The 13,821-nt window shown below is 38.6% G+C and overlaps 1 protein-coding gene across 1 annotated transcript in view; it reads left to right on the top strand.

Moving 5' to 3' along the window:
* Positions 1 to 13,821, top strand: part of HERC2 (E3 ubiquitin-protein ligase HERC2) — a 186,885-nt gene that overhangs the window by 6,598 nt on the left and 166,466 nt on the right. Inside the window, exons 3-8 of the mRNA XM_083119057.1 lie at positions 1,204 to 1,404; positions 4,827 to 5,046; positions 9,429 to 9,529; positions 10,623 to 10,779; positions 11,679 to 11,849; positions 12,892 to 13,012. Of these exons, the coding sequence (XP_082975183.1) occupies positions 1,204 to 1,404; positions 4,827 to 5,046; positions 9,429 to 9,529; positions 10,623 to 10,779; positions 11,679 to 11,849; positions 12,892 to 13,012 (971 nt within the window). The remainder of the gene's footprint in view (positions 1 to 1,203; positions 1,405 to 4,826; positions 5,047 to 9,428; positions 9,530 to 10,622; positions 10,780 to 11,678; positions 11,850 to 12,891; positions 13,013 to 13,821) is intronic.

Raw genomic sequence — 13,821 nt, 5'->3', positions numbered from 1 at the left:
TCCTTTTCCCTTGTTCTTGATCAAAAATTACCTTGAGCATAAACTAAAGTACTAAGTACATAAACTAAAGTACTAAGTACATACTTCTTTAATAAGTAAAAGTTAACAATCAAATATCTATTCAAGACTTTGAATGCCAGTCTCTTCATCCTACTTGTCTTTTGAATGTATTCACAATAATAAAAAAAAAAAATTCAGTAAATTTTAATGTGAAAGCGGTTTTTATTTTTTGGCATTATTACTAGTCACTGTATGTTAGGATATTTATTAGTGTACAAACACAACAGTGCCCACTGATTATGCAAATTTTTATGATCAACATGTTGATGTTTATAGTTTTGGCTTGAGACAGTCTAAACTGACTTAAGAAAAAGGTAAAACAATTGGTCAGTTTTTATTGAACATCACACAAACACATGATTTACATTTGTGTGCGATTTTTCACAATATATACAGAGCATTCCCTGACATTCGCTATGAGACTCGGCAGCAAGCGGCTAGGCACCCGTTCACCGGGAGAGACATGTGCTGATGGCAGGCTGCTTGCCGCCGAGTCTCGTAGCGAGTGTCAGGGAATGCTCTGTATATACTGAGTAATCCACATGACTTACATTACAAAGATTCAACATGGGAACGACATGTAACGTGGTAAACATCCAAATGATAATCAAGTACACGCTATGCATGAGACAGCAAGTCATTGTCCATGGTTTCGAAGACACTAACAATTCACAGTTGTAACTTGGACAAATCTTTCGGAAAGGTGAAACATGTGCATTACTACCAAAACTCACGTGGAAATGCCTTTGTACCATTGTGAGTGAATCAGTTCTTGATAGCTCCAACACACAATACACCTTCTACTGGTCACTAACTATTTTGCAACACTGGCAATTCTGGCGGAACGGCTGCAAAGCAGCATAAGGCCGCTTAGTGAGAAGAAAACTTCTAGAGTTTTTCTTTATATTGAGGCCTTGTTTGATTTTCTATCGCAAATAGTAATGTCATAATAGCTGTGTAAAGTTGCACCATTCATTTTGAATTACCCTGTATAATAAGTATATATTTTAAATGATCTTCAAGTGTTCCAGTACTCTAATATCATTAAGCTTTGATTAACTCCATTATTTTGCAATAATAATTATAATAATAACTCCTGAGAGATTGTTGTTTGTCTCAAATGTTGATTGTAATCTTTTACAGGTGAGAGTGGCCATTACTACTGTGGCATGAGAGTTCTAACATGCCCATGTTGTGATGGCATTTGTGGACCACAAACAGGCTGCAACTGTGGACCATGCCAGAGGCTTGACAGAGAAGAAGCGGCGAGGACAGAATTAGAAGCAGAGAGGCCTCCTCCATCCCGGCCACAGTTGGAGACATGGACATGGGGTCAAAAGCCAAGTAAATATTTGTTCTTTCGTAATTGTCAAACTTGCTGCCTATGTACCATTATTCGTCATTTTCAGTGTTTACATGAACAGCTTGGTTCTGAAAGGGTTTTATATGGAGTTAAGTTTCTGTACCATATAGATTTCTTTCTGTAGGGTGAAGTTGACATAAAAGATTTCTCTCACAAACTTCTCACCATGAAAACATACACCCTGTGTCTAAAAGATTTGGTGAGTGGTGTCAGAAAACAAACAAGACAAAAGATACAAATAAATTACCTTTATTGGCCTTCAAAGTAATCACCATCTGCCACAACACACTTTTGGCAACGGGAAACTGTCAAAAAGGCCTCTTTAATAATCGATCACAGATCCGCTGTCACACATTGTTGGACACATGTCCTTGCTAATGCCAAATTCCTCCGCCATCAATTGTAGAGTGATTCGCCATGCTCGATGATGTATGGGGTTCTCCTTGTTGACAGCAGACCCAAACGTGGCTCATTCTCAGTCATTTCCTTCCCTCGGGAAAGCGTTTGAACCAGCAGTAAACACATTTTCTGCTCACAACTCCCGTTCCATACACTTGCACCAACATTTCATGCATACCATTGCCGTTTTCCCCAATTTGTAGCAGAACGTGATGTTCACTTGCTGCTTAATTGCACTGTGACACTATCTCTCACACCTGCAGCGGGTTTACTCTGATGGCCACGTGTACTCCACACTAGGTGGCGCTTCTCTACATATCTGTGGATGGCCATGTGTATGTGTGTGCACTTGACTCTTGTTGCCGTTGATATATCGGACCATTCACCAAACCTTTTAGACACAGGGTGTATATTGAATTGAAACAAATTTAGGCTTGAACAGAAATGTTCTTGCTACTTGTCCATGTGACCCAAATTTAAATTGTGTTATTGCAATATAATTATACATGTGCATTTTTTACACAAATCAAATTCCATGCACTTCTACAAACATATACCACAGAGGCTTACTCACTGCATCTTTTGAACAGAATAATTTTTCTGACCGATATACTTCCATACATATTTTAACCAGTGAGTCCGCCATCTACGAAATAGGTATTGGACAAAATAGTGGAAACACCTGTGGAAGTCGGAACATCATGTATTAATACGGTGTTGGGTCACCTTTAGCATGAAATACAGCTTGACTGTTTTGCATAACACTGGGGTGTTTAGGTGCTGATTAAGTTCTGTAGTCACTTTGGCAGCCATTGTTTTCTTCTGTGATGTCACAATATGCATCAAGGCCCGGCTGTCCCTCTCCTGCAGCTTCGTCTTTCAACCACTATTGGGCTTAGCAGACCCTGTTTTACTGTGCACTGTGTATGCGGTCATGACTTTGCAACGTCCACCCACGCAGTGCTCAGCACCACGGCGCAGGAGTACTGGTACTGGCTGCGTTCAACACGCTAAACACTGCAGTTGGGTGGTCGGCAAAAGTTTACCCATATGTGCTAACTGATTCAGTCGTAGTACAAAGATTCAGAAATATCTCAGGGCTTGCTGGGTGTAAAGAAAGACTAAACCAGGTTTATATATAGATGTAACAGTTTATTATAATCCTATCACAAGGATGTCCGTTAGCACACTTACACACGTGTCTTTACTTTTACCCTTACCACTCACGTGCATTTACCTGTACCACCTTTAGACTCGAAGAGATAAGGGGGGGAGCAGGAAATATCCAATTCATTCCTAGCAGTGAGGCGCCAATGGGGAGTATGGGGACCTAATGTTATTTAGGGCCTGGTCGCCGCAGTCGTCACGGGTTCCCCTGAAAGAGAGAGTAGGTTGTCTGGAAACCCAACGCCACACTACCCTGGTGGGGTGCCGCAGGTTGCTAGGGAAAGGAAACCTCTCGCAGCAAGCGGAGCGGGTCCTCTCACTCTAAAGTGGAGTTGTTCTCTCTCGCCAATAAGCGGAGTGGGGTATCTCTCACTCGAAAGTGGAGTGGGTTCTCTTGCCAAAGGCAGAGTTCAACCTCTCTCGCTGGAAGGCGGAGTGCGGCTTCTCTCGGGTGCTTGGCCTCTCGCAAGAGCGGAGTGCAACTTCCTTCCTTCCTTAGGATGCTTGGACTCTCGCAAGAGCGGAGTTATCCTTCTTCCAGGTCCGTTGGTAAGAGAGATCCTATCGTGAGCCGACCTGAAAGCCAACTCAACTCCGGGCCTCGCTGCGCTGGCTTTATACTCGCGGTGGCGCATGGGTGGTGAAAATAGTAACTACAAGTACGCGTTGCTAACTCATTTTTTTACATATTGCAACCTTCGTACTGAGAAACATCCAAGAAGTAACATTAAGAAAACACTAGTGGGAAAATCACTAGTTGCACGTGTCAATATAAACTAAAACTGTGTGCATTCAGACAATACAATTAATAATGAGCCTCGCAGGACTCTGCAATCCTAAACATCGAGTTGAACAGTGTAAATGACAATAAATGATAACATTTACCAAATACAACGACCACGCAGGGTCTAATAATGAGCAAAGTTAATAAACGTAGAGGTGGACCCGTTAACATTTACAGAATACAGCGACTACGCAGGGTCAAATAATAATAAGCGAAACTAATAACCGTAGAGGTGGATCCGTTAACACATTTAAACATTTAGCATGCATTCTTCATCCATACCTTCTTAACAAAATACAATATTGCGACCTAGCAGGGTCGTTAAATGTGGCGACCACGCAGGGTCGTTACAACTTTCGAGACAGTCCCTTGTGTTACACCTCATAACGTCGCTGTTTTGCTCACAGATGCTCCAGCGAGACTGGCACCAACAATTCAACCTCTTTTAAACTCCGTCAGGTTGAACATACTGGTCACACACCACAATTGCACAACATCCACTACCACACTGCCTCACTCTACTGTCAGTGCACAATCCATACTACCTGCAACAAACAAGAGAAGGTTGATTTCCGCCATGCTCAGTGTTACCAGGCACATTGAAAATATGTCCCACTTCTGACTCGTGTTTCCATTATTTTGTCCAATACCTGTACTTCACTTGACATTTTGGATAATTAAAGTAAGGTTGCATGAAAAATTGCTTCCAATTGTAATGCATATGTGAGTAGGTGCACCATACAATGACACTCCTACATGCTTACATGGCTGTGTTAAGCCTGTTACATTTGTGAAGTTACTGTGTATAAGTTTTAGTAGGTGAGGAGTGTTAAGTTAAAATGTTCATTGTACATGTATTTGTCACCATTTAAATCCTATCTTGTAAACTCTTAATTTGTGTACACTTATTACACGGGTTCATTTACGTACCTGTTGTATTCCTATGCTGGATATGCCCTATGTAGAGATATCTCACTTGGTTTTTGTACTATAATTCTTCCAGGAGAGAATTATGGATAGGAGATAAATGTGTCCTCTCCTTTCATATTTTAGGTGTTGACCAGCTGACATCATGCCTAAGGTCCCTAATCTACGAACAGAAGGTTCTGTGCAATGAGGCAGCTGGAAGCACACTTTCCGCCTGTAGACTGAGGCAACGCCTGATGGTTGCACAACGGTATTTCATTGCCTTGGGACGTCAAATGCCCAGTGAATCAAACAGACCAATTGTGAGGAAATTAAGTTCAAATGGCACCAACAAAGATAACAGAAGGTGTGTTTAAAATTTTTCTCTGTTCTGTTTTTTTAAAAACAAATAATCCCAAATTTGTAAATATCATAGTGTAAATACTTGAATTTTTATTCTCGATAGATTATGATTCATGCCACATGCCAATATTTTCATTTACGTCTGACTACGACATAGCGAGGGCGCACAGACTGGGATCGGGACACAACAGACCCATCATTGTAAAGTTTTCAAATTACAAATTAAAAGAAACCGTTCTTGCTCGTGCGCGCTTCTTTCGTGGAACTGGTATCCGCGTCTCTGGCGACTACTCGAGACGTGTTCGCGATATCCGCAGCGAGTTGTGGAAATACATGGAAGAAGCCAGAGAAAACCATCTCCATGCAACAATGAGGTACGACAAACTTTACATCGAGGGTAAAATATATACGTTGAGCGATCTGGATGCTAACGGACTGCCGCCTGTGACCACGGAAGAGGTGCACCAAAACACAGAAGTGAATCCAAATGCTTCACCTACTGTGGAGTGTAGCGAAGTGCCTTTTTCTTCGAGTGGAGTGAAGGAACCTCTACGCTCCGATCATCCATCCACCCTCACCCTTCGATCGCCTAAGGAACCGTCGACGTCGAAGGCCCCGGCCGGCGCTGAACTCCCCGTCTCCTCCTCCCGACCCCCTCAAGAACCAGGGTACAGAAATAGAAAATCCTACAGCGAGGTGACCAACCACCCCAAAACAAAATCATCCATGCGGAACGGAAGTTCGAAGCCCGCGACGGAGACAACGAGCAGCACATCGAAGCCTCCCCCTCCCAGAAATGTAAACGGTCACCAACACCCGAGGCGTTCCCAAAGGACCCCGACTGCCAGGAACCAGGAAAGCAGGTAGGATCTGTGGAATCCGGAGAAGGAAGAGGTCGTGCAGCTACGTAGTGAGGTAAGATTAGAAAGTGACGTCATCTCTACACATTCCCAAGCAAGTAATGCTCGTAACTATTTGACGTTCTATTATCAAAATGTTCGCAGTTTGAGAAACAAGAGTAGGCCTTTTTATGAGAAAGTACTGAGCCGCAATCTAGACGTAGTGTGTGTTAATGAAACGTGGCTAACGTCGTCTCACCTGAGTTCCGAATACTTTGATTCCCGGTACACTGTGTACAGATGTGATCGAAGCCATGACCTTAGTGGCAAAGTGAGTGGAGGTGGTGCACTTGTGGCTGTAAAAAACGACCATTCGTCCTTTTTGGTGGGAGAACCGATGCAACAGCCTGACTCCATCTTAGTTAAAGTATTGCTTAACAAGAAATTTCCTCTCTATATTGGTGTTGTGTACTTCCCCCCCAAATCAACTAAGGCATTATATGACACATTTTACGACTTTGTTGAAACCCATACTAAGCCAGGTGATAAAATACTATTCTGTGGTGACTTTAATTTACCTGAAATTACAAGTGTAAACGCTGATTTATTAAGTCTTACGCCAGTGTGTCAAGATCTACAACTTTTTATGTCTTACCATGCTCTCAGAAACGTAAACAATATTCAAAATGTAAACAATAGGTTACTTGACCTTATATTAACGAATGTTAGTAATATAGATGTAAGCAGAGAGTTGCACCCTCTCCTACCGGAAGACACACATCACCCCTCAATAATAACTGAGATCCAATGCCTTTCCGTAAAATCAAATAAAAAGTCAATCCAAAACATTTCCACATACAACTTTAAGAAAGCAGACTACTCAAAACTCTTCAGTTTAGTTTCAGAAACGGATTGGACGCCAGTAAATAGCGCCGTTAACGTAAATGAAGCTGCCGATATTTTCTACAGATTAATTTATGGCATATTTGATCAATGCATTCCCCTTAAAAAACTACAGAACTCAGCATATCCTTGCTGGTTTACGCCTGCTATAGTGAAAAGAATTAAAGTTAAAGCTTACCATAGGTTAAAATGGAAGAAAAGTATTACAAACAAAGAATATCATCGAGAAAAATTTCTTCAGCTTCGCGCACAGGTTAAGAAAGACATAACTGTAGCTTACACTAATTACATAAAACAGTCTGAAGACCAGATAAGTGTGGACCCTTCTCGATTCTGGTCCTATATCAAAAGTAAAAAGTCCCATCAAAACTGCGAAGCTATTAAAGTCGGCGCAGACATATTAACAGACGAAAATGACATCGCGGATGCCTTTGCAATTTACTTTCATTCTGTGTACGCAGCCGAAAGAGCTAAATATGACGTAAATAATCTGAAAATAAAAATTGCTAACGAACAACTTGATATTTTCACTTTGCGCAACATCCGCGTAAGCGAAGTAGAAGCTGCCATCAAGAATTTGAAATCCAAATCAACGACCGGCCCTGACAACATACCACCATATATAGTTAAAGGATGTTGCGATATTTTAAAATATCCCTTGCTGCAAATTTTTAACCTTTCCCTGGATACCAATACTTTTCCTTCAAGATGGAAAACATCGTCCGTCTGTCCTATCCCCAAGTCTCACCAAAGATCAAGCCTAGAAAATTATAGACCGATAGCAATCCTTTCTAGTCTTGCTAAAATATTTGAACAAATTATTTACAAGAGGATGTTAGCACACGTCAATCCAGTTATCTCTCCTTATCAGCATGGATTTACTCCAAAGAGGTCTACCGTAACAAACTTAGCTAACTTTACCCATTACGCATGCAATATACTAGATAATACAGGACAAGTCGATGCAATATACACCGATTTTACTAAGGCATTTGACAAAATTGATCATGATATATTACTACAGAAAATTGCTTCATTCAATATTTCACTTAATACTTTAAATTTCTTTGCTTCATATTTAGCCGATCGAACGCAAACTGTAATATACAGGAAAATCAAAAGTCGCCCCTTCACACCATATTCTGGTGTTCCCCAAGGGTCCAATCTGGGACCGCTTTTGTTTTTATTACTTATCAACGACTTACCCAATTGCATACAAAATTCTCAAAAGTTGCTTTTCGCCGACGATCTTAAGCTTTTCTACGAAATAACTACCTCTGAAGACTGTTTAAAACTGCAGGAAGATGTAGACAGAGTGATCTCTTGGTGTGAAAGTAACAAGTTGGATCTTAACCCAACAAAATGCAGCGTAGTCACTTACACAAAACGCAAAGCATCTTGTGTGTTTCCATACTGTATTAAAAATGTACAAATCACGCGCAAAAATGAAATTAAAGATCTCGGAGTGACCTTCGACACCAAGCTCAAATTTAATAAGCATATTGAAACTGTTACTAACGACGCTTTCAGAAACTTAGGTTTTATAATTCGATCAAGCCATGACTTCACGAAAATAGAACCAGTGAAAATACTTTACTATTCCCTCGTACGGTCAAAACTAGAATATGCGTCAGTAATCTGGAATCCCACTCAAATAAATTTAATTCATAGACTAGAACGTATTCAGTCCAAGTTTCTTAGATATCTCAAATTCAAAGCCTGTGGAGAATATCCAGCGTTCGATTCATACGATAATCTAGTCTCAGAAACCAACTTCAACAAACTAGCACTCCGACGACAAGTAAATGACCTGCTCTTTCTGTATAAAGTAATTAACGGTATAATAGACGATTCCAACTTATTATCAGCCGTATCATTTAATGTTCCCAGTTCCAAAACACGTCCCAAGCACAAAATCTTTCATTGCCAGAGAGCAAAAACTTCAATTCTTTCTGCCTCTCCGGTGTGGAGAGCGTGCAACTCTTTCAACACAATTTCATGTGTAAATAACACAATCGATATTTTTGCAATGAGTTTATACAATTTAAAAAATAGTATTACTGGAACGCTGAATTTATTGTAGTAATATTATGTAATTAGAGCACCATAATTGGGCTCGGCCTGTTGAGCTCTATCAATAAATAAATAAATAAATAAATAAATATGTTCACTTTCACACATACCTATATTTTCACTTTCAGTTTTCACCACATCATTTGGCTTATCAGGAGGATAGACAAGATTTTAAAAATTAGAAACATATTAAGGATGAAAGCTAGGCATGGAGATGTAAACATCTTGACAGGGATACTCCTTGGTTTTAAAATATCTAAATTTACCTATTTTAACCTTTCACCCTCTTACATGAATTCTTATTTTGCCCCAAATATAGTTGTTAATATTTTGATAGCCTTAGGTTTGAATCCTGGGTAAATCTGTATGTGTGTTAATCACAATTAATTTAGTATGATAGAAATTTCACTTAAAAAACCTAAAAAAAAAAGTTTTTTTTTTTTCAAGAAACGTATGGTAAATGATGATTATGTTTGAACATGGATTACGTATATTTAAAACAGGGTAACCACTGAAAATACAATGTGAAGGTGCTCTCCTTTTTATACTGATATGTGTGTATGCTTTTCAGTTTAAAAGGCAGCGAAAAGGCAACCATTGGACTTGCACGAGTTGGATCAAGAGCTGCACTAAACTTCTCCTTTGCTTTCTTGCGAAGAGCATGGAGATCGGGTAAGTTTTTCTTCCATTTTTAGTTACTCGATTAAGAGAGATGTTGGAATTTGATAGTTAGAATTAATCATTTGTAAAAAATGTATGCTAGTACTTGATATATGATCATGTATTGCTTTATCAGTATTAGTTAAAATTGACAACACTGAAATGTTTCAAGTGCTTCAATTAAAGGCTTTTGAGTGAAATAAACTCTCTTTAATAATGAAATAAAACTGATGTCATGTTTAAAATGTTGATTTAGTAGTTTGACGGGAAAATTCCAATAATTTGAAGCCATATATTCTGTTTAGAAAAAATGATTGGAAATCTTTGCTTGAAAATCCAGTTTGATAAAACTAATTTACTAGTTAAAGCATGAAGTATATCCTATGGCAACATTATTTATATTCAGGTTAATAGGTGTACTTCTGCATGCGTATTGTGTATGTTAAAGCTTTTAATTGTCCTGAAACATCTGATAACTTGATATTAACATTTGTTTCACATTTTATGACATTAACCTTCAAATTTGACATAAGATTGACAAACATGTGAAAGTTTATACATAAGTCCGTTTTATGCTCAGAGGCTAATCAGGACTCGACCTACAGTTTTAAAATTGATTCTGAACCTGTCTCCATTAGGAATCGAACCTGATATTCCATGATTGCAAGACAACAGTAAGCTCTGAATTTTAAAGCGTAGACTTTTCAGATGTGCAGATACGTACAGACAATTGTTGGAGGATAACTATTAATCATAGAGAGTTAAAGGATTTCTTTAATGGAAGGGAGAGAGGGAATAACATTGAAAATAATGATCCATACTTGTTACAGATTGTTTAATTAAAACTAAACTTGGTGTAGAAACAACCTTTTGAACACCCAAGACCTGCCAAGCAAATTTTTCATTGAGTGGTTCATGGACAACACATTGAGTCTCATTGCCACTGTTTTTTCTTTTTCAATTTTCAAGTAAATCCCCAGATCTCCTCATGATGGTGGGTTAACAACAAAATTTTGAAGAAAAAAACAACACTAAACCTGCTAGTCCTGTAATTAATCTGAAGTCATTTCTGCAGTGAGTAAATATTTCTTGTATCCTCTCATAGGGGAAGATGCTGATTTATGCAGCGAGCTTCTTCAGGAGTCCCTTGAGGCTTTGCAGTCCCTGCCAGAGGCAACATTGTTTGATGAGAGTGCTGTGTCCTCTGTGTGGTTGGAAGTTGTTGAAAGAGCATCAAAATTTCTACGCTCAGTTGTTTTAGGGTAAGTAAGCATCACAGAACATATTTCTTGAAATAGCAAGTTGTATTAAACAAACGACAAAAAGTAAAATATGTTTTCAGGAGCATGAAATAAAATATTAAATGCTATATTTGTCATAGTTTTGCCTTTATTAAGCTCTTATTTGTTAAAGAAATCATTGTAGTGAAAGTAATTATTACTTTGAGTTTAACTTATTTTGTTAACACTTGTTTAAGTATTGCTAACATATGTAAACTCTTTGTTTTATTCTACTTTGTAGTTGATCTGTGGGGGTTGATTCATGTTGAATTGTTGGACTTTTAACCACTGTCTTTAGTTGGTATAGGGATGTACAAACCTTTATGATATTGATTCTGTCTCAATCCTCAGGGTGGTGTATTTGTTTCTATTTTGTCATCTGTCAGTAGTCCTGAACACAGGAGGTGTTTGGGAAAGACATTGATGTGTGTAGTCGGAGTTCGAAGTAGAATAAAAACAGAGTGCTTGGGAGGATTCTATTTTAATGGCTGAGGTTCCATCTCATTTAGTCATATTTGTGTAACTCTCAAAATGCCATCAATACATGTTGTTGTTATTAGTATTGAAGATAATTAGATATTTTGTCAGTGTATATCTTAATTTGTTTTGTGACAAGACCGTACCTACACATATATGCTGTAAAGAATGTAACTTTTTCCTTTCTCTTTGGAAGCATTTTTAATCCCTTGTATCTTTTGACTTGTTAACATCAATTGAAAAATAAACATTTCTGAAGTCTATAAAATATGTGGAAGCACTGTGATTTTTTAAAAGTAAATTGTTAATATGATTCTTGGGTAAAGTTGCCACTCGGTTATTGTTTTGTTGTGAACCTAGCAGGTGGTTTTTCATAATGAAATTAAAAATATTTTTCCTCGCAGGGACATAAATGGAGGGCGAGGATCAGCAGAGATACCAGTTAGTGATCAGCACACTGCTCTGTGCCTCCTGCTTGAACTTGCAACTCAGAGAGGATCGCTGAATCATCTTCTGGATGCAGTATTACTTCTACTTAACCTGTGGGATAAAGGAAAATATGAACTGGACAATAGGTATTTTGTTTATTTGAAAATAATCATATTTTCTTTGTTTATTTCTTGCATACCTTTATACATTTCAATTTATGTACAAATTAAAAATTGCAACCAATGCTTGTATTTGTCTTCATCCGACAAACTGATAGGACAATTGACTAACGTTGTAAATAACATGCCAACTCCTTCATGAATTTTCATCCTGAAAAATCAGGGTTAGCAGAACATTCAGTTCAGGATGGCCATAGGATTGACTTCACAACAACCAAGATCATCCATCAGTTAGTTGTCCAATTACTGGGACCAAAGCATCAAAGAAGCAATAGCCATCCATGGCGAAAACTAAAACCTCAGCAGGGACACGAGACTTGAACTGGACCCAGCCTGGTTAACAATAGTTGACTGGGAGCATGGATGTCGGAGAGACTGCATCCACTTGGCCTGCTACCTGCACCAGACCCGACCCACATCAAATACATAAAACTTTATCTTGACTCATCTCTGCACTTCACTTCAATCCCTGACCTGAAGACCAGAGTGACGTTAGCTCTCGGAAGCCTTTCCAGAAATTATGTGGTAGATATCCCGAGAAAATCTCTTCCATCATTTGCTGCCAGGAAAGCTTCAAGAATTATTTCAAGTTATTTAATTGTCTGTTTATTATTTATGATTTAGTTGTTCATTTTGATTTGTTCAACTGATTAACAACCTAATTGTTTTCATAAAAAAGGTATTTCATTTCATGTCATGTGTTGTCAACAGAGAAAATCACGACATGTACCTTGTTTTTTTTCCTCTTAATTGTTGGATGGACCTCAATCCCTCTGGGATAGGAGGAGGAATGAGATGTCGAAGGTTTAAATGATGGAGAGAATAGTAGCTCATATATTTTGTCTCATCCCTGAAGAAGAATCAAGTTCAATACATGGTGGGATTTAATCTCAGTTTTAACCTAATTGTTACTAGTCGTATTATCCTCACTAATTATTTGAAGAGGCCAGTGTATTATGTTAATATAATTTTAGTTTGTGGGCTAAAATAGCAGATTTTTCTTCCATAGGGTTATATCTTCGGGTACAAGTGCTCCGTTAATGCCACTGCTCCGAAGATTTGATAATGTACCATGCAGCAAAACCAAATCACATGAAAATGAAACTTGGGATGAAAATACCGTCATCACAGTAAGTTCATTTATTTTCTTTCACCACTGTAAGAATAAAGGTTTTCACAGTTATCATTTAAACCCATTCAGTTCCTGATGAATTTTGAACTTCATAATTGCATGAAAACATTGGATGAAATTCTGAGGAAAATGCAATTTGTCAAAAATTGCCTGTCTGATGCCAGCCTGTTCAGCATAAAAGTATACTGTCAGCTAAATTTGCAAATATTTTATAATTCCCAATGCTGGTAATTTGTGCTGTGATATTTATGACTAGTGTCATCAGGTGGCAGGAGTTATTACTAGCAGACTGTGAACTGATTCAAAAAGTTACTGGTGCTATAGTAAAGAAGTGTGGAGCAGGTGGCATAAATAAGTCGCTGTTAATCTCCTCCAGGGTATATTTGCGATTGATGATTCATTTAAGTATATTTTTTGTGGAACATTATTTCTTGAAGATGTCTTTTGTGAAATGTCAACAGCCTCATACATTTCTAGGTAGTAATGGCCCATTGACTAGTGCTTATGATTGGCCGTAGCAAGTTTCGGGCACTTGTGTGAATGCGATCCATGAAGCCTCGTACCTTGGAACGTTGTTTGCTGATTCCCTCTTGTCTGCCCCTCTTACAATGCCCCAGAACCACTGTTCACTACGCAGTCCACACATGCACAGAAGAGCCTTTTTTTTTTTTTTACAATTAAAGCAAGTTGACCAGGCCTGGCATATGGCATGTTGACAACCCACAATCATTTATAGAAACCCTCATGCTCCCACACAATGTAGGAATTGGGATGTTGCTTTGTATCTGCATACAGGGTAATTGGACA

The sequence above is a fragment of the Lepisma saccharinum genome, chromosome 3 (assembly GCF_977018435.1).
Source record: "Lepisma saccharinum chromosome 3, izLepSacc3.1, whole genome shotgun sequence".
Taxonomy (NCBI): domain Eukaryota; kingdom Metazoa; phylum Arthropoda; class Insecta; order Zygentoma; family Lepismatidae; genus Lepisma; species Lepisma saccharinum.
The sequence above is the reverse complement of the archived record's forward strand: the minus strand, read 5'-3'. Positions and strand labels throughout refer to the sequence as shown.